General features: G+C 37.6%; 3 protein-coding genes across 5 annotated transcripts; 2 read left to right on the plus strand and 1 right to left on the minus strand.

The window, feature by feature from the left end:
- Positions 1 to 210: 210 nt before the first annotated feature.
- Positions 211 to 7,668, plus strand: LOC136677321 (trichohyalin-like). Of its 2 annotated transcripts, none has more exons than XM_066654837.1 (13): positions 211 to 269; positions 363 to 458; positions 858 to 959; positions 1,095 to 1,277; positions 1,595 to 1,702; positions 1,803 to 2,035; positions 2,320 to 2,446; positions 2,616 to 2,699; positions 2,848 to 3,050; positions 4,310 to 4,336; positions 5,113 to 5,188; positions 5,923 to 6,141; positions 7,050 to 7,668. In XM_066654837.1, the coding sequence occupies exons 1-13, from the start codon at positions 225 to 227 to the stop codon at positions 7,110 to 7,112; spliced, it is 1,566 nt and encodes a 521-aa protein (XP_066510934.1). In that variant the 5' UTR covers positions 211 to 224; the 3' UTR covers positions 7,113 to 7,668. The 2 variants fall into 2 exon arrangements, with proteins under 2 accessions (XP_066510934.1, XP_066510933.1); XM_066654836.1 differs by lacking the exon at positions 4,310 to 4,336 and adding an exon at positions 6,593 to 6,764.
- A 556-nt stretch (positions 7,669 to 8,224) lies between these two features.
- On the minus strand, positions 8,225 to 13,488 carry LOC136677148 (coiled-coil domain-containing protein 117-like). Of its 2 annotated transcripts, none has more exons than XM_066654582.1 (6): positions 13,380 to 13,488; positions 12,214 to 12,377; positions 12,077 to 12,121; positions 11,533 to 11,808; positions 10,695 to 10,838; positions 8,225 to 9,478 (listed from the first exon to the last, which is right to left on the minus strand). In XM_066654582.1, exons 2-6 carry the CDS (start codon positions 12,363 to 12,365, stop codon positions 9,232 to 9,234), a joined length of 864 nt encoding a protein of 287 aa, XP_066510679.1. In that variant the 5' UTR covers positions 12,366 to 12,377; positions 13,380 to 13,488; the 3' UTR covers positions 8,225 to 9,231. The 2 variants fall into 2 exon arrangements, with proteins under 2 accessions (XP_066510679.1, XP_066510678.1); XM_066654581.1 differs by having other exon boundaries at positions 12,077 to 12,124.
- A 1,041-nt stretch (positions 13,489 to 14,529) lies between these two features.
- On the plus strand, positions 14,530 to 22,807 carry LOC136677050 (transcobalamin-2-like). Its single transcript, XM_066654413.1, has 9 exons — positions 14,530 to 14,740; positions 16,700 to 16,892; positions 17,426 to 17,583; positions 17,729 to 17,881; positions 18,358 to 18,530; positions 19,025 to 19,199; positions 21,477 to 21,657; positions 22,105 to 22,223; positions 22,402 to 22,807. The coding sequence occupies exons 1-9, from the start codon at positions 14,680 to 14,682 to the stop codon at positions 22,461 to 22,463; spliced, it is 1,275 nt and encodes a 424-aa protein (XP_066510510.1). The 5' UTR covers positions 14,530 to 14,679; the 3' UTR covers positions 22,464 to 22,807.
- Positions 22,808 to 23,116: the final 309 nt, after the last annotated feature.

Genomic DNA, 23,116 nt, shown 5'->3' on the forward strand with positions numbered 1-23,116 from the left:
AGGTATTGTTAGTAAGATTTGTTGTAATAAGTTTAAATAATTTAAAAATCTGTAATTGGGGAAATTATAGTTCAAATCTATGCTAATAGCAATCTCATTGTAGATGGATTTTGAAGAGTGGAATGATTGTGTAAATATGGTTAGATAGATAAAATAATTTGTATGAAAACACTCTTAATATTTTATCTTAATACATGTTTTTACAGGAGGAAGAAGTTGAACTTATGAAAACTAAATTGACTCAGGCTCATGAACACGAGCTCCAGAGGGTACCTTAAAGACACAACACACAAATAATACACAAATAAAATGTAACATGATAACATGGTGATAGTTTATTCTTTGTGTGTGTTTGTGTGCAGGTTCATTCCCAGGAGCAAGAGGTCAAAACAGCAGCTCTCAGGGAACAAGCACTTGTACACAAACGCAACACCGAATCCTTACACAGCTCCATCCAGGTCAGATGCTGTATATCAGACAGTTAGGCTCTAATTACATGTGGCATTAAAAGGCATCCTGTATCTGTTTGTTGCTGTGCCTGCCTTTACAGTGTGTGTGTGTGTGTGTGTGTGTGTGTTTAAGTGCATTGTGATTGGATCTGTGTTTGAATACATGTATTGTGATTAGATTTGCAAAACAGTCCCTCTAACTTTGTACCCATCTCTTGCCTGCCTTCCCCCCCTCTCTCTGTCTCTCTCTCTCTCCGTCTCCCTCTATCTCTCTTTCTCTCTCTCTCTCTCTTTCTCTCTCTCTCTCTCTCTCTCTCTCTTTCTCTTTCTCTCTCTCTCTCTCTCTCTCTCTCTCTCTCTCTCTCTCTCTCTCTCTCTTTCTCATTCTCTCTCTCTCTCCCTCCCTAGCTGAAAGAGCAGGAGGTGAAAAGACTACAGAAGTCTGTAAAACAGCAGCAGGAAGTGTTGAGGAGGCGAGAGGAAGAGCTAAGGGCAGAATCATTTGAACAGGTTCTGTTTCCCCAAGACTCCCATTAAAAAAAATCATAAAAATGATTTACGACAAATGAGATCATCAAAGCATTCCTTGTGTATTGACTGGAAAGTTCTTAAGATTTTTGGTTGAAGTCTCAATTGTCTTCTCAGGTGAAAAAGGCAGTGGAGCAAGAACAGATTAAATTTGAAGAACATAGGGCAAAGTCTCTTAAAGAACAGAAAAGAACACTGAAGGAGCAAATACAAGTAGTGGAGAAGAGAGGGAGAGAAGAAGTGGAGAAAGAGAAGAGGAATGCTTTGGCTCTGCAAAATAAAATTGTGCAGATGCAAACAGTAAGACTGTTATTTTCTTTAATTTTCTGTTTTAATTGTCTATTGAGAAATGTCAATTTTACAACACAAATTAGCATTTATGAAATAGAATTTAAAAAAAAAAGTTCAGTAACGAGAAACTTAAATACGTTTTGTAGTCAATGAATAAACCAGTGTATGATCCATAGAGTGAGTTCTCCTCATGGGGTGGCCATTTTTAAATGTTTAAAATGTTTTGTAGAGTATCTGTAATAAACGCTGGCCACTAGGTGGTAGTATAATTATGGTATCCACATCTGCAGAACAATCCTTCTTCTCCTTCTCTCTCTTTTCTTCAGCGGATAAATGAGTTGGAAAATGAAGTGTCTGTGCAGACAGCTAAGACTGGAGCTATTAATAAAGAGCACCATGCAGAAACACAGAGATTGTGCAGGCAGCTAAAACAGGTGTATTCTTGTTTGAAGTGTTGTCAAATTTCTAAAATATTTAAAATGAACATAATTCCAAGCTTTTTGTTCTTCGCTGATTGTGATGTGTTGTTGACAGGAGGCTGACAGTGAGTCATCACGTTTAAAAAAGTGTGTTAAACAGTCAGAAAAGCAGCTTCAGGACCTAAAATTTAAGCTTGCTGAATGTGAGCGGGTCCACCAGGAGGCGGCAGAGAGACAGGAGCAGCAGAACACAGTCTGGGCTCAGGACATAGGCACAGAATGTGCGTGTTTACAGGAGCTGCTCACACACAATGGCCTCACAGTAGATACTAAACACCTCTCACACAGGTAAACCTGCAAAACTGTACATAGACATGTAATTATACAAAGCGCTTTTAAATAAATATTTCTTCATATAAAGATTATTTTACCAATTATATTAATTTTGGTCTTGATGAAGTTTTAAAATACATAATTGTTGCTGAGAAATGGAAGCATTTTAAAAGAAATACAGAGAAAGTGTACAAAGATTAGGCTGCTTATCACAATTTTGCCAACAGTTTGATGTAATCAGCTGTAAGCCAGTATACAGTCTACAAGCTGATATTATACTTGTGTGTTGTGTGGTGCAGTGGTACAGTGAGTGAATCCGTGCTGGTGTTGAAGTCTCTCAGAAAACCTGTCCAGCACCTCATCAACAGCCTACAGAATCGCATCAGCTCACTGACCAACACCACCCAGCAGATCAGCACTGAGAAGGTTGTACAGAAAAAAGTTTTTAATACTTGAATTCAAAACATAGAGAAATTGTGACTTTTAACAATTGTTCAAGACCTGGTCATTTACAGAAAGGTTAGATTTATGCACATGCTTCTATAGTGGATTGAATGTAAATTATTTTATATGTTTTTGTTTGTGTGTGTTTCAGGATCTGGAACTGCGTTTGCAGAGAGAGCAGCTTACAATAGAGAAGGAGAGAGCTCTGAACTCATTAAAGGAGAAGCTCATACAGGTGTCACGTCACTGAAATCTTAACTGTTTGAATAGTTTAAATATCCCAGTAAGGAAATAATATAAATTGTCATGAAAGGAGAAAAATCTAGTTCCCTTTGTGTATGAAGTACTCATGTTTTGTGTCTTGTGTGTATATGTTTCTGTAGGAGCACATAGAGGAGCTGAGCAGTATGAGCAAAATGCGGCTTTGTGAGGATGATGATGGTGTGGTTGCGAGTCTTCGAAGGCAGCTGCAGGCTAAAGATGAAGAGCTGAGGAAGGTTCAGAGAAACATGGCCCAATGGAAAGAGAAAACAACCAAACGCCTTGCCAGAAAGTTTGAGGAGGAGCTCAACACTGAGCTAGAAAGGTTTGAATAGCACCCACACACATATACCTACAGATACTAAAAAACATCCTTCAGTTTTATAATTTGTCAGGACATATGTATGTCTTGTGTATGTTCCATTTTTCTGTATGATAAAATTATAGAGTCACTTATACAAGGTGAGTCAAAAGCCACAGGACACCCTTTTATTTCAGAAACGAAAGGGAAAATGACATATCTGAATACCCCAGAATGTAATGGGTCAGGGACCTATCTTTTAGGCTATGTCTGGAACATGGCTGCCATCTTCAATGGGAATGTGGTCATGTAGCATATCAAAGAAGACCAGAAATGTCTCAAAAATTGATTGCAGATCAGATCAGATTTGTGATTCAAAAGTTATCAACACAGAAATTTTAAAAGCAGACACTAAATGCTCAGTGCCATATTCTATCGTGAATCTGATTTTGGCAATCGATTTCTGAGACATTTTTTTTGGTCTTCTTTGATATGCTACATGACCACCTTCTCCTCACAGACAGTCACCTGTAGCGGGACTCAGACCCCCAACCCTGTAGCTGTGTGACAGCGACACTACTTGTTGTACCACCGTGCCACCCAAGAAAATAGTTAATAATAAAAAATAGTCATTACTTTGTATATTACCTCCTCAATGTCCATGGACATCATATAGATTTGTTAGAATGAATCATTAATTCATTCATTCATTCATTGTCTTTGACCGCTTATCCAGTTCAGGGTCACGGTGGGCCCGGAGCCTACCCAGAATCACTGGGCACAAGGCAGTAACACACCCTGGAGGGGGTGCCAGTCCTTTGCAGGCCGACACACACATTCACTCACACACTAACACATATGGACACTTTTCAGTCGCCAATCCACCTACCAACATGCTGCCCTTGACTGAATAAGTAACACATAAAACTTTACTAAATATTTTTATTAGGTATTTATGTGTATATAATAAGATTCTTCTAATGGAAACCCTAGCCATAACCCTAACATTGCCAGTATCCATAAAAGCACAATGTTTGGATTAACAAACCATGTTTATTTATTTATTTATTTTATTATTTGTTTGGTCACAGGTACACAAAATGACCTAGTTCATACAGGTCACAATGACATTTTGCTCTTTTATATCTCTTTGATAATGTGCTGTAAAGATTCAGAAATCATTTACTATGTTTTTGCCTGCAAAGAAACACGAACATTGCACAAATGCAAACAGATATTGTACCGAGTAAATCATTAAAGGCAACTGTCCTTGTTGCCAACAGATGGAAGGTAGACTGGTTAAGGAAAAGGTAATGGAGATCCTCTTGTGGAAATATATTAACTTAGGCTAACATCATACTGACCCAAGATCAGCTAATGTACTTACAACTTTATGCTACATAGTAGTATATTTTAGTAGTGCTTTTGCTTTTTTTTTTTATATATATATATATAGAACACTTAATTCAAATTTCATGAGTTTTCTTTTCATTTGCATTTTCAAATGTAAGTGACTAACATTTTCTAGACCATCGTGTTGATATTTGTTAATAGTTGATATTTGTTAATAGTTCATGCATGCAATTTATTAATATATATGTATCTTACTTTTCCTACTAGAAAGCTTCAAAGTTAATTTTCTAGCATTTACAATTTTACCTGATTTGATGAGTATAGAAAAGTCCATGATGTTATTTTCCCACCTTGTCTATTTACTGCATGGTGTTTAATTGTTTTCCTTCTCTTGCAAATTGTATTTCTTTTTACACAACACATTGTGAGATCTAGTGTTTGAAGTTCTCCTAAAGTATGTCCATATAATTTTATGTTTATTCAGATAAAGCTCAAGAAAAAAATATATACAGGGAAAACATCCAGTATTGCTGGGAAATTATCATTTCCCCTCTAGATGTTATGGGTTTGATGTAAATAAAATACAGCTATCTATTAACAGTAGCAGTAAAGTATTTTTCATAATTCATGCAGTAAAGTGCTAAAGTGATGTCTATTATGCAGTTTATAAATTCATTGTAAAATAATTGCACCACATTTCATGTGTAAATACTGTTTGTATTGTGTTCTAAAGGAAAGTCTCTAAAGCCAGATCAGAGCCACAATGGAGACTAGAGATGCTTGAGGGAGAGATGAGGCACCTGACTCAGGTGAATGGACTGAGCGTGAATAAAACCACCACTCTTACATTGTTTAATGCATTTGTATTTTATAAAACATGCACTCTGTGTACAAATGTTTGTAAGCATCCTTTGTAATTAGTGACTCCTGTTACTTTATAGTACATCCATTGCTGACAGAATTCTTCATGCCCTGCAGCAGGTGTTCTTCATCTTAACATCACCATACCCAAAGCCAAGCATTGGCTAAAAAGATAGCCCCCAAAGCAGTGGGCTGAGGACCACATTATCAAATATATTTGAAATGAGTTAAAATGGTGTTTGTGCTTAAAGAAAGATCCAAAACCATTACTCTATATGTTCTTGTGGAGGAATCCCTTCAAGATCTCCCATGTCCCCTAAGTTATCTGCGAGAGCATCAAAAGTTGATCCACCATTCCAAGGCCAGGTTCAAATATCAAACTGATTCTTTTTTTCGGAATCTTGGAATAGACTTTCCTTGGGAGTCTGAAACGTGTGATGCAGTGATAATTGCTACACACTTTCTAATCATCTTTTATTTAAAATGGGAGCCACCTATACCTGTTTGTCAATCCAAATGCACTATTCCTGATGTCCATACAATTTAGAATGCATTTCAGCCAAGACAACCGCCAAGTATCAAATATAGCAATATTCAACCTGTCTGGGGCTGGCAGGTTTCTCCAGTATTAGGTTTCTGACTAGGTTTGCTGACTAGCCCTTTTTTTTTTCATCTCCTTCAGAATTACAGAGAACACATCGATGCCCAGCTGACCCCTGCTTCCTCTACAAATGTCCCAGGCTTGGCAAATACCCCCAGTAGCCATGACTTGGCCTCATACAAGCTTCTGCTGCACCTCCAGGGTCGTATCCGCCAGCTCCAGGCTGACAAACAGACCCATACACCAAGCCCAGCTTGTTTAAACCGGGCTGGAGACCTGGCAGGGTCCTACCTGGAAACTGTATGTATCTTTATGGCTTGCTTTCAGTAAAGACAATTTCCAGATAAAAAAAAATTGCCATTTTGCATCCTACAGCAGAAGTTTTGCCATAGTTTCTGGAGTAAAATACTCTGATGAGCTGAAATCATACTACTAATGGTATAAGGATGCAGTACCTCACATTTTTATTGGGACAGTTGGTAAATAAAAACAGAACACTAAAAATTATAAAGTCAGTTTAACTGGCCTTAATTACAACATGTCTACCTAAACATTTTCATTCATTCATTATCTGTAACCGCTTATCCAATTCAGGGTCGCGGGGGTCCAGAGCCTACCTGGAATCATTGGGCGCAAGGCGGGAATACACCCTGGAGGGGGCACCAGTCCTTCACAGGGCAACACAGACACACCTAAGGACACTTTTGACTCACCAAGCCACCTACCAACATGTGTTTTTGGACTGTGGCAGGAAACCGGAGCACCCGGAGGAAACCCACGCGGACACGGGGAGAACACACCAACTCCTCACAGACAGTCACCCGGAGCGGGAATCAAACCCACAACCTCCAGGTCCCTGGAGCTGTGTGACTGCGACACTACCTGCTGCGCCACCGTGCCGCCCTCTAAACATTTTGTTATTTGTAAATATCTACTTATTCTTAATATGGTGGCTGCAACACATTCTCATAAACTTCTGTCTTAAATTGCCCTTTCCTAACATATTTTTGGAATGTGCTGCAGGCTTACAGGTATACAAATGACATATTTCTACTAAAACAAAGTTAAAAAGTTAAAACACTAAATATATTGTCTTTGTAATTTTTTTAAAGGTTAGCATGGTTTTACAAGTCAAGTTATTTTTTAGAAGTGAGTTTGTAATATATTTCTGATTCAGTTGTTTCATGTGTTGATCTGTTCTTTTCCAGATTGCTCCACTGCAGACACGTTGTGTTCCAGAGCGCAGCAGTATGAGAACAGCACCAAGTTAATCTCTCTTAAAACCCTGACCTTAGAACTCAGTGGTTCTGTTAACTGTACAATGGCAAGCCATTTCCTGTGATTTTATAGACTTTTGCATACTATAAAGGGGCCTTTGCTGATTCAAAAGAAGGTAGGAGATATTTAACTGCTGGATTGAAGGTGAAAGGATGGGCAAATTAAAGCCTGAGTGCATTGACTCAGTTCTGCTGCAAGCATTTAAAAAAACTGAACACCACACCCTCTGTGTCGGTGTAATGTGTGCTTATTGGATGTGTAGTAATGTTTAAAAGGCACATGTTATACCCTTTTCCACATGGAAACACAGTTCTGGGGTCTTAATGAAAAGTTTTTGACAACCGGCGCATGTTCTCCCTGTCTAAAACAACTGGTTTCAATGCCTGATCCATTAAATGAGAATGAGCCACACACATCTTACCTTAAGCGAACAGCGACATCAAGCTTAAAACACAAGCGTAGGTCCTGTTTTAGCTGTGTTTGTTTCTCTTCCTTCTCTGCTCTTTATTTGCCTCTCATTTTTGCTTGTTCTCTTTTTCATGTGTCCCCTTTAAATTAGTGTTATTGCCCATGTTAAAAGTTTTAATTTACATCTTAATGGTGCAAAATATTCTGAGGTGCTACATTTCTCCCAATATTCTCTCAAGAAATATTAGATGCCACCTATAAAAATCATGTTAGATTTTATAGTTTACAATAAAGTGTGTGTATTTTGGGGCTTGATTTTTTATTCTTTAAATTAACTGGCCAGTCTGTTTAAAATGCTTAGCACGAGTGAATCAAAATCAAAGCAAAACAATTTATGTTTATATTAAAATATAAAGTTACAAGTTACAAATAAATTGTGACATGGATGTGAACCGAGAGAGAGAGAAAAAAAAAAAAATATATATATATATATATATATATATATAATAATGCAGGATTAATGTAGGGTCCCCAGTACTGGAATTGGATTGTGTGTCCAAGCCAAGAACATTTTAGAAACCTTTATTTTTAAAAATTGTAATAGTAATTCATTGTTCTTATGAAGCATGTTAAACTCCAATTCAAAATTCCTAAAGAATTAGGTGATTTTGTTTTTATTATTATTTAATTTGCCTTTATATATTAAAAAACAGGTCCAGCTTTTCACACCAGCATAGATGTGCTGTTACAAACAGGGTGACACCCAAAACCAACATACAAAAAAAAAAAAAAAAAACATAGCCACATGTATCTTGTAACTGCAGGCTTGATATATGTACAGCTTTTAATGCACTGTCGTTTGTTCCAGGTTAGTTCCAGCAATTCTCAATCCATTTAATCCAGCTCCTAATGTAACCTTTTATAATACTTTAACAATTAATGATTTTTTTGGAGAGAATGTAAATAGGGGTGATATTGAGTATACAGAAAAAAACTCACAAAAGGTTGTTTTTTTTAACATACAATGTAGCATAAATGTATGACATCAATGCAGAGTATTTAGAATAGAAATAAAATGTTTTTGGTAATGTTGGCAAAGGGTCACAGTTTCCAGACCTGTGAATTTTAATCTCCACATTACATATAAACAATAACTGATTCTTGCCTCTTTGAGGAACACAGCAAATCGTACTAATAACATATTATCAATTTTATGCATAACACAACTTCCCAAAAGACAAGGTAAACACAGAGTGAAAAATAATGGCTACTGAGCATAAGCTAAGCTCTTTGAGAATAGTTCACTGTATGATGTTAGTCACTGTATGGAGAAGAGACACAAGTCATTAATCATTTCAAATGAAAATAATGAGGTGTGGTGTTTGTTGTAGGGTCCTACAGGTAAGTGGAATCAGCATATTTTCAAGTTATTTATGTCTGAAGAGAATTATGGTCCCAGCTACACAAACTCATTTCTAGCTGAAATACTGGCTACTGGCAAGGGGGGAAAAAAGCCAGAAAATGGCACTAAATCCTCATCTCTTCTTTGTAGTGCAAAAGCCAAAAGCATAAGCCTCAAGGCATAAAAGATTCATTTTGGCAGAGCTTTTTCATTCCAAAAATGATCTGTCATTATTCTAGGAGTTCATCACATTAACGGAGTACAAATTCAGCAAATTCAGTCTTTTCAAAAAAGGCTGCAGTTTATAGCTCCATATCCTCCACTCCACTGCTGGAGGCTGCTGGCGGGCTGTAGAGAGTGCTGAAGACCTGTTCAGCTGATTCTTTAGGCTGCAGTTGCTCTGGTAGCGAGGTACGAGGTATGGGCGTGGATGTCTGCCTGCAGACTGTGTGTTGTTTTCTCTGTTGTTTCTGGAGGGAGTCCTTTAGCTGCTGGGTGAGCGGGTCCTCTGGGGGGCGCCAAATCACCAACTCCATACAAGAGCGACTCCTGAGAAAACAAGCAAGACGGCTCAGGCTCCAGTGGATCTTTAAAGAAGAATTGTTATTCTGTAGTTATGCCCAACTTAGAAATTCAGATTCTAAGCCGGTTTTAACCATGAGAACAAAAAACATACCATTACAAAAAAATGCTGGTAAAGGGCCTTATGTTAAAGTTCCAAACATTATTTTTCCCCACATGTGCACAATTCCTCAGGACGATACAAGGGCTTCTAAATCATGAGGTTGTTCTGAGGTTAAAATAATAATACAAACACATGCTGCAACATAATGCTACAACACACTGCACTGGCAATAGTATGCAATATAATCCTCATTAACCAGGGATTCCACTCCACTCAAACATATGGCTCGCCAGATATATACTATATATTTCAGCTTCAAGTAATAGCCTAATAGTCATTGTCTGTTATGCATGTACAAAGAGCACCTTTCATTGTGTGAACTGATTACAGTTCTTTGGCATTAATAATGTCTAGTTTGCAAAAATGGCTATGTGAAGGGCAGTTGACAACAAGTGCCATGTCTTTCATAAAATATGCACTTTTTTTAAGGAAAGCCAGTATTTTTAATAAGAGAATCTCTCATTCTCTGAACTGCTCAAGAACATTTGTCTGTGTGTCTGTGTATGAATGATGCAACGGTGTGCTGTGGTCTCAAGGCGGTGATACAACAAATTATTCTACAATGTTTGCCATGTCTGCAACACAAATTTGATCACTACAGACAATGATGGCAATACATAACACCCATATCATATACATTCATATCCAAGTTAAGCATGGGCTGTTTTAGCATGATACACCATAGCATGATGCATATATTATATGGACCATTAAGGAAAATGATTGCACTGAATGTCATTTTTAATGCCAATAATGTGCTGGAGGTAATAAGTCTGGTGGCATTTGAAGGAAATTCCTTAAAATATTTGTATAAAATTGTTAAGCCAGAGTATGTATTTATTTATTTATTTATTTATTGAAACCTGTTTTTCAGTCTTAGTAACCATCAAGTCTATGTTTTCCCCTAGATTATTTCAGGCAGATACCACACTAGAATATTACTGAATACTGGCACATGTCTGTAGTAAACAACAATCACAGATATTATATATATTATGGCAGACAGGTTAGGTTACTTTAAAAATAGGTTAAATATTAGTGAGGTAAAATAGTACAGCTGCCACAAGTGTGTACACTCACACTGATTGTGCTACTGTATGAGGGAGAATATCACCAATGCCTCGCTGCAGACCCTCCCTCAGGCTGTCAGACAGCACAAGCACAGGCCTGCGCTGAGCTGGCTCCACATCCAGATCTTCATCACTGTCATCCTCCAGAGTGATCCTAAACATACACAAATCACCATCCCAGTGAAATCCAATCCTCAGCTAGGCCACGTTTTTAGTGTTTGGTTTCCAAAACATCTAAGCCATGTTTTCGAGAATTTTGGGAAATTAAAAAATAGAATAGTGTAGACTGGCTGAGGATCTTCAACAGCCACAGATAAGTTGGTGGCAGTCTTTTCATGAGTGCTTTTGATTGTGTGTTTATAGTGCTTAGCTTAGCTCATAGATTGAGTGCCAGTAATTTGGTATGCAAAAAACATAACGTAACAAAGGCATACTCTGAGTTTTTTTCCAATTACCTTTTTAGTATGAAATTACAGGAATTTATGCTCACTCAGAAAGTTGCACAGACCCTGCAGCAATAAAAAAAAACTACTACCCTCTTTTATACAGCAATAAAAAAAACCAAAGAACCCATAGAGCACTAATTACACATCCTGAGCTTTTTTTATTATGAACAACATGCACACAGACTATTTTGAAAGCAGATTCTCTGAACGTATGATGAGAGTGATGTTAGTAATTAACAACTGGGTTAAACTAGGTTTGAGAACTGCATTAAATGACATTTGTAACAGAATACTGAGATAATCACCTCCAATTCTGTTTCTCAATATACTGTTACAACCCTCTCAGAACTGTAATAAGGGGTCTCCATTTTCATACTGACACACAGTGTCTTGGTTTCTCACCTGTCCTCAATCTCCTGAAGCTTCCTCTGGGCCGCCTCTACCTCCATACAGGACCCCTCTGTCTCTGGTCTGGCTGTTGGGAGAGGGAGGGCAGAGAAGGACAGGCTCGATTCTTGGGATCTGGGAGCTGGCTCGAGGGCTGAAGGGCTGAGCTGAGTTGATGGAGAATGAGGAGTACTCTCCACTGACCAGCTTTGGCAGGCATTAGGGCTTGTGTATTCAGAGGGATCTGAGACTGTTACTTCCATCAGCTTTCGCCTTTTGGCACTACAACCTCTATAAAAGAAAAACACATCTAACATCACCACTGAGAAGCACTAAGAATTCCAAAAGCAAATTCTGAACAAACAAAGTATACTGTAAATCACATTAAGCTGCATTTTGATGCAGGATACATGCAAGAGCACCACAATTAGAAACACATATGGTTCAGAGTGGACTCTTAAGGACCACACAACACTTTACAAGCAAGCAGACTACTGCACTATTCAAATAGAGTGCAGTATGCACAGAGTACAGTATAACTATGTACATTCTGACTTACTCATCATCTGTCCTCCTGTGCTTCCTCAGACATCTTCTCTCCCAGCTTCTTCAAGAAAAGGAAGCACAAAAGATCAGATTAAATTTATTTACCTTACATCCTACAAATTTAAACATGCCACAAAAGTAAACACGTACGAGCTTGACATTGAGCCCCCTGGCAAATGTTGGGAGCCACTTGGAGGATGCCCCTTGGACATGCTCATCTCTGGAGCAGATAAGTTTGGGAGGGTGGAGTACACTGAGGGCAAGTAGCCCATGTCACTATGTCCTGGTTTTGCACTTTGCATTCCTTTTAGTCTCTGCAGAAAAGCATATATAAACAAGCATTAAAGATTGTTTACACAGACCACTGGGTACAATACAGATTTATACAGAACAAATACAGATTTCAATATGTATCTAGTTCATAATAAACTTCTTAAACAAAAAAAAAAGTAAATGAATAGTTGGTATTCTTACATTTAGTTAAGTCTCACTAACTCAGACAAATATTTTGTCTTTCTCTATTAACATTAGTTAAAAAGTCATGTATCATTAGCTACCCCTTGTCAAAATCAGGTGGCCTAATTTAACATATAACAGGTTATATACCTATGAGATGTGCAATCACATGTTGAATTCTGGATACTGGTGTTCAAATTCCGCATTGATTTTTTTTCCCCAGGTAAAAATAAGTTTACATCCGCTAAAGTAAATACACTACTGCATACATCTAATTTCTCATTATCTGCAGAATTAACAAAGTTATTTTGACAGAGAAAATCAATAGGACATAATTTGAGGAGCCACTGTTGCGTGTTTAGTAACAAATGAAATGTTATGAACTAATTATTTCAACATTAGCAATTTAATGTAAAACAAATATAAACATCTTATAAAGTTAGCCGTATTGTAAATTTGTTTCTAGATGTCTACATTACATAAATATTATTAATATCAGTTATCGTGTTAGATCTGTAGTTAACATCCAACTGTCTGCATTCTGTGAACAGATGACCACAGTTTTAACGTTATTTAAAAAGCCAGAATAATGATTGAAACCAATAAGGACGCATTGGTCTTACCACATGTTTGCTTTTGTCAGTGATAAACGGTCTATAAATCTTCACCGCTGCTGTCAAAGCAGAGTTAAATGCTAAACAGAATAAATACGAGGAGTGGGTGGTTTAGCTGAAACAGTCAGTCTTAGCCTAGCTGTGGACTAACGCCAATTGTAAGTCTTTTTCTCATTTTTAGTGTCAAATAATTATAACGCACTACACAGCGGTGGTATAAATCCTGCAAACGCTGTTAATATTCACCTTCTTTCTCCCGAACTGAATCAGTCAGCGTTGCTTTGAGAAACTCCGGAGAACACTTATAAATAAATAAACGTGACGCCCTACGCACGGATCCGCATGCGCAAAGCGGAGAACACCCCATAACGTTCTGGAATTCTCGTGCACTCTGGGGCTTGTAGTCTTTTAACTGTACGATTTGTAGTCTTCGTGCGTGGTGCTGTTGCGCAAAGCAGAATTTATGGGTTTGATAGATAACGTGAACCCAGGGTTGAGGACTGTCTCAATCAGGTATTTTCCCACTGGACGGGCTTGAGTTTGATTTTGATTAATCTAAACTGGAAAGTCCTACAAACGGCTGGTCCACAGGATTACTGCAGACCATTACTTAACCAGACGAGCAAGTCCTGAGAATTGTCGAAAAAGTCTTTAAGCTATAGTCCTTATTGGACAGGCTATTTTTACCTTTTCTAGCCTAATTGAAAATAGTGTTTTGGCGTATATAGGATATAAAAATTTAAAATTCACCATAAATTTAATTTATTCACCAATTAAATTATTCATTCATTAATTCATTCATTGTTTATCCTGTTCAGGGGGATAAAGGTAGGTCCGAGCCCACCTGGAATCACTGTGCGCAAGGGGGCGCCGTCCGTCGCCAGTTTCAGTTTCGAGTAGCTACCAACCAGAATAGGATCCTACCAACGTGTTTTTGATCGTGAGGGGGAAACCAACGCAGATACGGGGAGAGCACGTCCTACAATCACCCGGGGCTCGAAACCTACAACCCTGGAGCTACCTGTTCCGCCTTGTTTGCAAAATACATGGAGATAATCGTCTTTGCCGCTTTTCAGAACAGCTCCCCTCGGGCCTCACATTCCTTTATTAGAAGTCAAGTTGATGACTGAATAAGTTAGACTGTATATGTATGTGTTGATATTACTATATAATAATAATAATAATAATAATAATAATAATAAACATTAATAATAATAATCATCATAAATAATATTAATAATACATTGCTTTAACTTATATAATAGAACAAATTCAAAGGATGGTCCCAGCTCGTCTCTATTTTTTTTAAGTTCCCGGCTAAACCCAGCTTTCTGGAATACCCCAGTTCCAAGGTCCGCCTTGTTGTGTTAGCTCGGTCATATGACCAGGGGGCAGTCCTAGAAAAGAGGACCGTATGACTTGAAAGTGTACACCGTTGCACTCCTCACTGTCTGTATAAAGCAGGTAGCAGAGCGGTAGTGTGTTTTTACTCGGTGTTTTCTGAGTGTGTGCTGTTCTACTTTGTGTTTTTAAAAATTATCTCAGAATGAAGTTGATTTTCCTGTCTGTGGCTATTGTGGCCGCGCTGACAGCAGCAAAACCCTGCGGTGAGTGTCATTACATCTTTCCTGTTTGTCCCTGTCAGAATATTTCACTTTACAGACTCCAGTGCAGTGGATGTATTATGGGGAAATAATTAGTGTCCATAACAATTTTGGGTTCTGACAAAACGTTTAATAGTTTAACGCAGACATTTGTCTTCAATTTACATTCAGCTGAGAATATAATTCAATTAATCGCCAAACTCAAACCAAAACTTTAGCCATATCTTTAGCATTAATCCCTACCCTAACCTTGTCTCTAATGATGGCCTCTTGTTTCTATCCCAGCTTTTGTGCCTTTATTTCAAAGTATTCTAATTTGCATCATATATCTTGCAAAAGTCCATACCTAGAGATATCCTATAGGGATTTTCCCAAATCAACTAGACCCTTTTATTTATTAATTTATTTATTTATTTATCATTTGTAAATGAAGAATTATTGAAAATTAAATTTTAAATCCTATTTACTTCATCCTTGACATGTGTTTAACTTGTATCTATTAATATCTGTTCTGTTCTAAATGTTGTTTTATAATTTTATACATTTTAAAATAATCTATAGACAATATGTAGGAAATTATCAAGAAAATGAGACAGTTTTCTCAAAATGAAGACTCGCAAAAGGTTTATCCTTGTTTCCCACATCACAAGCAAAAACCTGTAGATATGACACAAATGTAAGCGATATTTAATGTTTAAAAATCTGAGTTCTGAGGTGAAATTCTTCATTCCAGAGAAACTTCACATCCAAAACACTACGATGACAATCAGACGTCTGTCTATAAGTTGTTGAAAGAAATCTGATGTGTTGTCTGATGACTCTTGTCTCTTCAGTTAAGTGTTTCTTAAATCACTTATTCCAATGATGCCTCAGCGATTTGTGGCCAGAAGTTGTAAAGAGCATAATCTGCCTCACTCTTTCTGTGAGAGTAGTATGCCCCTACTTCCCTCCTCATCATAAGCCCTGGCATATCTGACATACCATATAAGGATATTTAATGCACTCCCAGGTGTGTTGAGATGTCCAGTGGGGTTGTGATTAGTAGATCAGAAACTTTATTAATAATCATTTATGCGTTATGCATTGTTTATGTAAGTAGAAATATGCTTGTTTGTATCTTACAGCTGTTGATAATTTGGATGCTTGAATCCATATTTGCTTGAACACAGCACTAAAGGTATAATAATTTTCTATGAGTTCCTTGTGTAAATGGTCTTTTGAGATGGTTTTTTAGTTTTTTCTTACTGTACTTTGCTCTCTGCGTTGGTGACAATGGCTGTTTTTACAGACAGTCACATGTTTGTCTCTTTAACCCAGTGGATGTGTCCTGCTGAGACAGCAGTGTGAATAAGAAAGGCCTTGAACTCCATGGCCATGAAACTCTCTAAACTCTAAATGTGTTTTAGAGCAGTTTTGAACTTGAATCATTCAACCCTTAGTTAAACAGTTCATTGCAAAACCCTTACCCTTTCCTGTTAGCCTAACTTAACTATTTTTATTTTAGTTTAGTTTGTTCTGTTCCTCAAATAATTTCTATAAATAAAATTACATTGTGTGATATTGATACCTGTAAATTGGTTTAGACGTTGCATTGCTCACTAAAGTTTGACTTTTGTTTAACACTAAATAAAAGCAAATTTCTAATACCCAATATATCTTAGCTGACTGCATATTTCTGAGATTATAACCTAAATTACTTGCATTAGGTTTGGGCAAAGTAAAAGAAAAATAAGTGAAGTGAATTACTGAACGTGGCACGGTGGTGCAGCAGGTAGTGTCGCAGTCACACAGCTCCAGGGACCTGGAGGTCGTGGGTTCATGTCCCGCTCCAGCAGACTGTCTGTGAGAGGTTTGGTGTGTTGGATAACTGGATAAGCGGTTACAGATAATGAAGGAATGAATTACTGAACGGATGAGCAGTTCTTTGTTTACTTCTTTTCTTTGCATTTTTTTTCTACACAGACAATACAGAGACAGATCATAACAGTCTTGTACTCAAGCTTAATAAGAATCTTCTTCAATCCTCTGAGGAATCTGACTCCCTGCCCAACCCCAGCATCCACATTGCCCTGCGATTGTCCAACCAGCACAACCTGGCCAAGGAGAGCCAGCACCTCAACAGGCTCAAAACCAAACTCCATGATGACATTCAGACGTAAAAGGCTCAAACATGCTTCTGATGTTACACTTTGATATTTAATATTCCTGTAAAACTATGAAGAAATAAAATGCTGCAAAAGTATAAAACATTAGTGGTATGAAGTGCAGGTGTTCCATAAACATACCTGTATAGATATAGAAGTAGGCAAATGCATTGTTAGGGATTTTTGGCATTACAAATTTTTAAACTACACACTAACAACTTGTAAATATTTATGACAGTGTTATTGGCATTGTCACCTTCAAGAGTAAAGCCAAAGCTCACAAAATAGTGTCATAAATATTTGCAAGTTTTTAGTGTGTAGTTTGAAAATTCCAAAATCTTGATATTGATATTGTTTCATAAACAATGTTTACTTTTATATGTAACAAATGGAGTTCAAATCATAAATGACTGGGTGTGCTTCAGGACAAGAAGCCCCTACCCTGTGTTATATAGATGTTGTAGTGATTAAAATGAGAACATGTTTGTAACTCCCGTTTGTCTAGTGAGTGTTACCCTGATGAATACTTTGTGTATGTCCTCAGGTCTCTGGCTGGGGGGCAGATGGTGGTAGGTCGTTTGGCTCTGTATATTCTAGCTCTAAGGTCTTCCTGCCATGACCTGAACAGTCTAACTCTGTCTGATGAATCCTTGCTCACACATCTCAAGAGGCAGATGGAGAAGGAAAAAGAGCATATTGCATGTAAGTGTTATATTTCAGTCTATTTCTACATGTCTGCCCTACTCTTTGAATCTTTCTCTCTCTCTCTCTCTCTCTCTCTCTCTCTCTTTCTCGTTTTACCAAGAGAGCTTTACAGGATTTTAAATTTATTTTTTTATATTCTTAGTCAGTCATCGTCCTCTGACCAATTACTACCAGTACTCTTTGGGCATTCTGGCTCTGTGTGTGAGTGGAGTGAGGGTCAGCTCGCATGTCAGCCACAAGCTCATCCATGCTGTTGAACATGGTCAGATCAAGCATGGGGACTCCTTATCTGTAGGTGAGCTTCTACAACATTTCAAGTAAAATTGAACAATTGTGTGTTACAATATCTAGGAATGCTCCTTTAATTTCTTGCATATCATATCTCACACCCTAATGACTGTTTATGAATCAGTGGCTAATGTTAGCATGTATTTACTGGTAAATAGTAAACTGCTGTGCTTGAGCTTATAAAAATAATATCCGGATTCATTAATGTTTTTTTGATCAATTTCATTTAAAACCACAAAAAGCTACTTAACAACCTGACAAAATTTGAGCATCCATAATAAAATTGAAAATAAATATTGTGTGATATCATTATCATCTGTACATTGGTTTTTTAATTATATATTGTTCATTAAAGTTTAACTCTACTTTAAAACTAAGCAAATTTTTGATGCCAAATATATCTTAGCTGACTGACCAAATTTGGATGTAGTTAAGTGCTTACTATTATTTTTCACTGAGGATGTCCTCTCTAACTCTTCACAGACACATATGCGATGGCAGGCATGGCTCTGCAGTGTCTGAAAGAAGCTGAAACCCCAGTGAAGGATAATGAGGAGTTAAGCAAAGCTCTGGCCACCATTAAACAAAAGCTTGTGGACTCCCAGCGATCTGATGGACACATTGGAAATGAGTTCAGCACTGGACTGGCTGTGCAGGTACACAATATATCCAAAATGTCATAGATATAATGACTAATTATAAAGCATATGTGCATTCATTATATTTGCATAAGTTAGAAAAACTTGAAATGGATGCTTTGGAGCACTGTGCTCAATGCCAAATGTCAGGTGGAGTGGAATAAATAATCCCAGTGTTGGTCTTTGCAGAAGTAAAACTCCACCCAGTACCATTGGGTTTAATCCAATACCTCTGAGATGAAGCGGTATTGGTTTCAACTGCAAAACTAATCATTCAGCATCATTAGTTAATGTCAGTGAAGTCTGGCTGACTGCTGTAAAGTGAAGTCTATCTATAAAAGCAGATGCCCTTAATACAACTAAGAGGGACACACTCTCCATTTAAACTTTTTCCCCATAGAAATATTTGATTAGTGCGCAATTATTATATTCAAATATAAATATAATTTTTTTGTAGGGTGAGGATCTTTCTATACAGTTCTTTTTTTAAAAGTTGACTACCTCCACCTCAGGCTTTGCTGGCGATGGGCAGTGATGTGCAGGAGTGCTCCACCTCTATGGAGGCTATGCGGTCAGATGCCAGAAAGGGCTCATATCACAATCCCATGGCTGTCTCCCAGACCCTTCCTGCTCTACAGAAGCACACATATCTCCATTTGAAGAGAATGGAGTGCCGCAATGAGGATGGTACAGACAGCTCACACACGCATTTTCTGTAGTTTCTTATGGTCAGTCGTTTTGATTAATTGACTAATTGAACCATCACAATTCCTGTGGGCTTCTTTCACATCGTCCCTCTCATAGTTATGTATCTGTTATAGTGAACAGAAACAGTAGAAGCCATAAAAGATGTGTTGTTGGTGAAGCATAGTAGGAAACACCACTGCTTCCAACACAGCAGAATGGAGTTTGATTTTGGGCAAGAACAGTATACTTTACGCCAGGGGTAATTAATTAAAATTCATTAAGGTCCATTTTGCTAGTACGGACCACGCCCGTAGAGGCTGAAACAGGGAGGCGAACTCAGAAGTCTTTTGGGGAAGAGTTCAGGGCGGCTTATGAATGCGTATGAAGCCAGACCCCCCTGTTGGATAAATGAATTTGAGAAAAGGGTGGAGATGGGGTGGAGGCGGGAGCGAGTTGGGCTCAGTGGGCTTGATAAAGGCCGAACACGGCTCTGAATATGGGGATGAGCAGGAATGACCCAGTGCCTAGGAGCGAGCTGACGTCGTGAAGCAGTCGAGTCGAGATCCATCTCCTGAACTAAATGAGGCGAGTTTGTCCGATGCGGAAATGATGTGAATTTGCAGGGTATACATAGGGCTGAGAGGAGGAGTTCGGGCGTGGTCCTACTCCCAAAATTATGTTATTACATAACTTCACTTAGGGAAAGTTTTCTCAGACCAAGGTCCGGAACATAATTTACAGCCTGCATTATGATCAGTGCCATATCCTGCATACCGAAGTAGTCTTGAAGTTATAGCAACATTTTTTGCAGTTAACAAATGAATTTCAAGTCAAATTACCCTTTCAATTACATTTAAATACACAAGATTTATAAATATTATAAATAACAAATGCTCTAAATAACATTTCCTTTTTTCATTTCAAGTAAATTTTACAAATCAAACAATAATTTTTGAAAAAAAATTGCATATGTAAATAAAGTGCCTAATTACTTGTAGTTGCAGTTGACTTACTGCTTTACATAACCAGCAATCTGATTGGTTCTTATTGTTGGAGGGCGGGACTTTATCCATTAACAGCAAGGTGATTGGTTCTTTAGCTGAAGGACAGGAATCCATGTTCAGCGTTATGAGAATTTTAACCCGTAATCGTTCCCTTATTTTTAAAGTTTCTGGTTTTAACTCACACAACACTGGCATCCAGAAAGTGTCCCAAAAGAGCTTTTATCACATCACTTGGGCTATTTTTACTGGCCCCAGGACAGTGATGTCTGGAGTGCTACCATGTGTGTGTCACTCATTGTCTCACATGTGATATGCAGAAACACATGTCATTAGTCTGGGAGTTTCCTGGAGTGCTAAACCTGAACCACAATGACTAGACGAATCATACCGTTTAAAACAAACACTGTGTTAAAAATTAAACGTCTCTTAATAGTTTACAGTTACAGGTCCGAGTCCAGACAGGACAGTATCTGGGTCTGGACTCGGACCACGGGCCACCTATACATAACCCCTGCTATAGGCCAATGAGATTCATCTGGAAAACTCCTTACACAATATTTGTCTAATACCATGGATAACCGTGTATGTCAAATCTCAGTGTAAACATTCAAGGTTTGTAAACAGTCCTTGGATGTGCAGTTCTAGGTAAAGCATTATCTGGTAGAATACTTTCATTAAAAGCCCATCCATTGAAGAGTTCTTTAGGGAAGCAAATATCATTCTCCTTTTGCTTTGCTTCAAAGCATGTGATTTGGGTCTCATTTATTTATTTATTTATTTATTTATATGAACATTAAAAGTAAGTTCATTATCAGTTATTAATAGAATTTATACAGGCACAACAGTTAGTATCGCTGCCATATATCTCCAGGATCTTGAGGATCTAACTCAGTACCTCAAGATCCTGGAGATGTGTGGCAACAGCACTAACTGTGAGGTGTTTGAATTGTTTCTCCCCATGTCCAGATGGGATTCCTTCCAAATTCCAGCCTGAGTTTCAATTCCAGTCTACTGTAGTATACTGTAAATAATATGTACACATTTGTTTTTGTTTGTTTTGGTTTCTTAAAATCTCTTATCATCTCTTTTTCCTTCATTCATAGACCATTTTAGTAGCATATTCTTAAACATTATAAGTAGTCTGTGGACTTGTCTTGTTTGTTCAATCTGTTACCAGTTATACGTGTGTGTACACACAATGAAAAAGAGTGTGTAACACTTTGATTTTAATTTTGATTTAAAAATATATATATTTTCATAATCTCCCGAACAGACAGTCTAGTCCTGGATTCTGCTCCTGCTGTGGAAGTCCTGGCGAGTCTGTCCAATGTCCCAGTGGAGGTGGAGGTGCAGAAAACAGATGGCTCATCTTCAGCGTATCGGCTTGAAGTTCCCAGTGGCTCCTCTCTGCTGGAGGTTCTCACGCTGCTTCAGAATAATAAGATGGGCTTCACGTCAGTCTGCTTCTTGTTTTTATGGGTTTTTAATCATAAAAGGCCACACATATAAAGAATAATATAATTATAGTAATAACCGGTGGAACATTATTTGCTGAGAAATCAACTAGAGACTATACAATTAATAAACTACTTATACAATTAACTAGATCCTATAGGACTAATAAAGTCCTTATTCAAATTAATCAACCATGTATGACTCACTGATTCATACAAAAATGACCAAGATTTTGTCCAAAACTATATGGCACACTTTTGTCCATGCTGTTTCCATAACAAATCAGTTATTTTTACCAATGCAAGCCAACAATACTTATAAAATAACTCACATCCAATGGTACAGCTTGATTACACTTTTAGAGGTTGTGCTGCTGTATTGCATTGTGCATTGAACTCAGTCAGTTCAGATGGTTTAACACTCTTTGTGTTTGTGTGTGTTTATAGGTTTGAGAAGGAGGACAGTTTGTGGGGACCCTTCCTAAGCCAAGTGAACGGAGAGCAGGCCAGGCAGACTGATCGGCGATACTGGCATCTCTCATCCGATGGCAAAGCTCTGAGCCAGGGTGAGTTACACACACACACACATAATATTTTTTACATTTGCTCAATTTGATTACTGTTGTTTACAAAATTATTTCATCTCATTTGTTTATTCATATTGTTAGCTGTTCAGTATTAATTTAAAAATACACTGATTGTCGTTTTGTTCATATATACATATAATCTCTGTATTTTTCTTAGGCATGAAAGACTATAAGATTGAGGCAGCTCAGAAGATCTCCATCAAGAACACTGGATACTGAGCACTTCAATTTGTGTGTGAAAAGAACCAAGAAGGGAGCCTAGAAATTTAGTATTTGACTAGAAAAATGTGAAGAATGTTTTAAATATTTACCTGTTTTTAACGATGCAGGATTTTAAGGATTCTTAAATCTTTAGAAGATATATATATTTTGCAGTACTTCACAGGTTCATTATGTACCAGAATTGATCATTATATAATATGTACTCATTAATAATTTTTAATCCATTGTATACAACTTGTAAACACACTGAATACCATGCTCCCAGTTAATAATGTAAAGAGTTAAAGACACATTTTAAGGGTCTCACACTGTGGCTGATTTTAAAGATCACTGAAATAAATATTAGTATTCTCTAGTCTTGTTTTCTTGTCATGCATAAAAAGCATACTTATTCATGAAGCAGGCAGTGAGACTGGTGTCAGTACTGTTACCTAGAATATGTTATATCAGTGTCAAGAGATGGTCATATTGTCAAGTATTCGTGGACACCTGCTCATCCACATCGCTTCTGAATCTAAGCTTATTAACAGGGAGTTTGACACTTTTTCACAGCAAGATGTTAGGACAACTCTATGGGTGAGTGTAAGGTTACGTACTGACTTTGGATGATTAGTCGTGGATCACAAACACTATTACAAAATATAGCAATT

This window comes from Hoplias malabaricus, chromosome X2, assembly GCF_029633855.1.
Source record: "Hoplias malabaricus isolate fHopMal1 chromosome X2, fHopMal1.hap1, whole genome shotgun sequence".
NCBI lineage: Eukaryota > Metazoa > Chordata > Actinopteri > Characiformes > Erythrinidae > Hoplias > Hoplias malabaricus.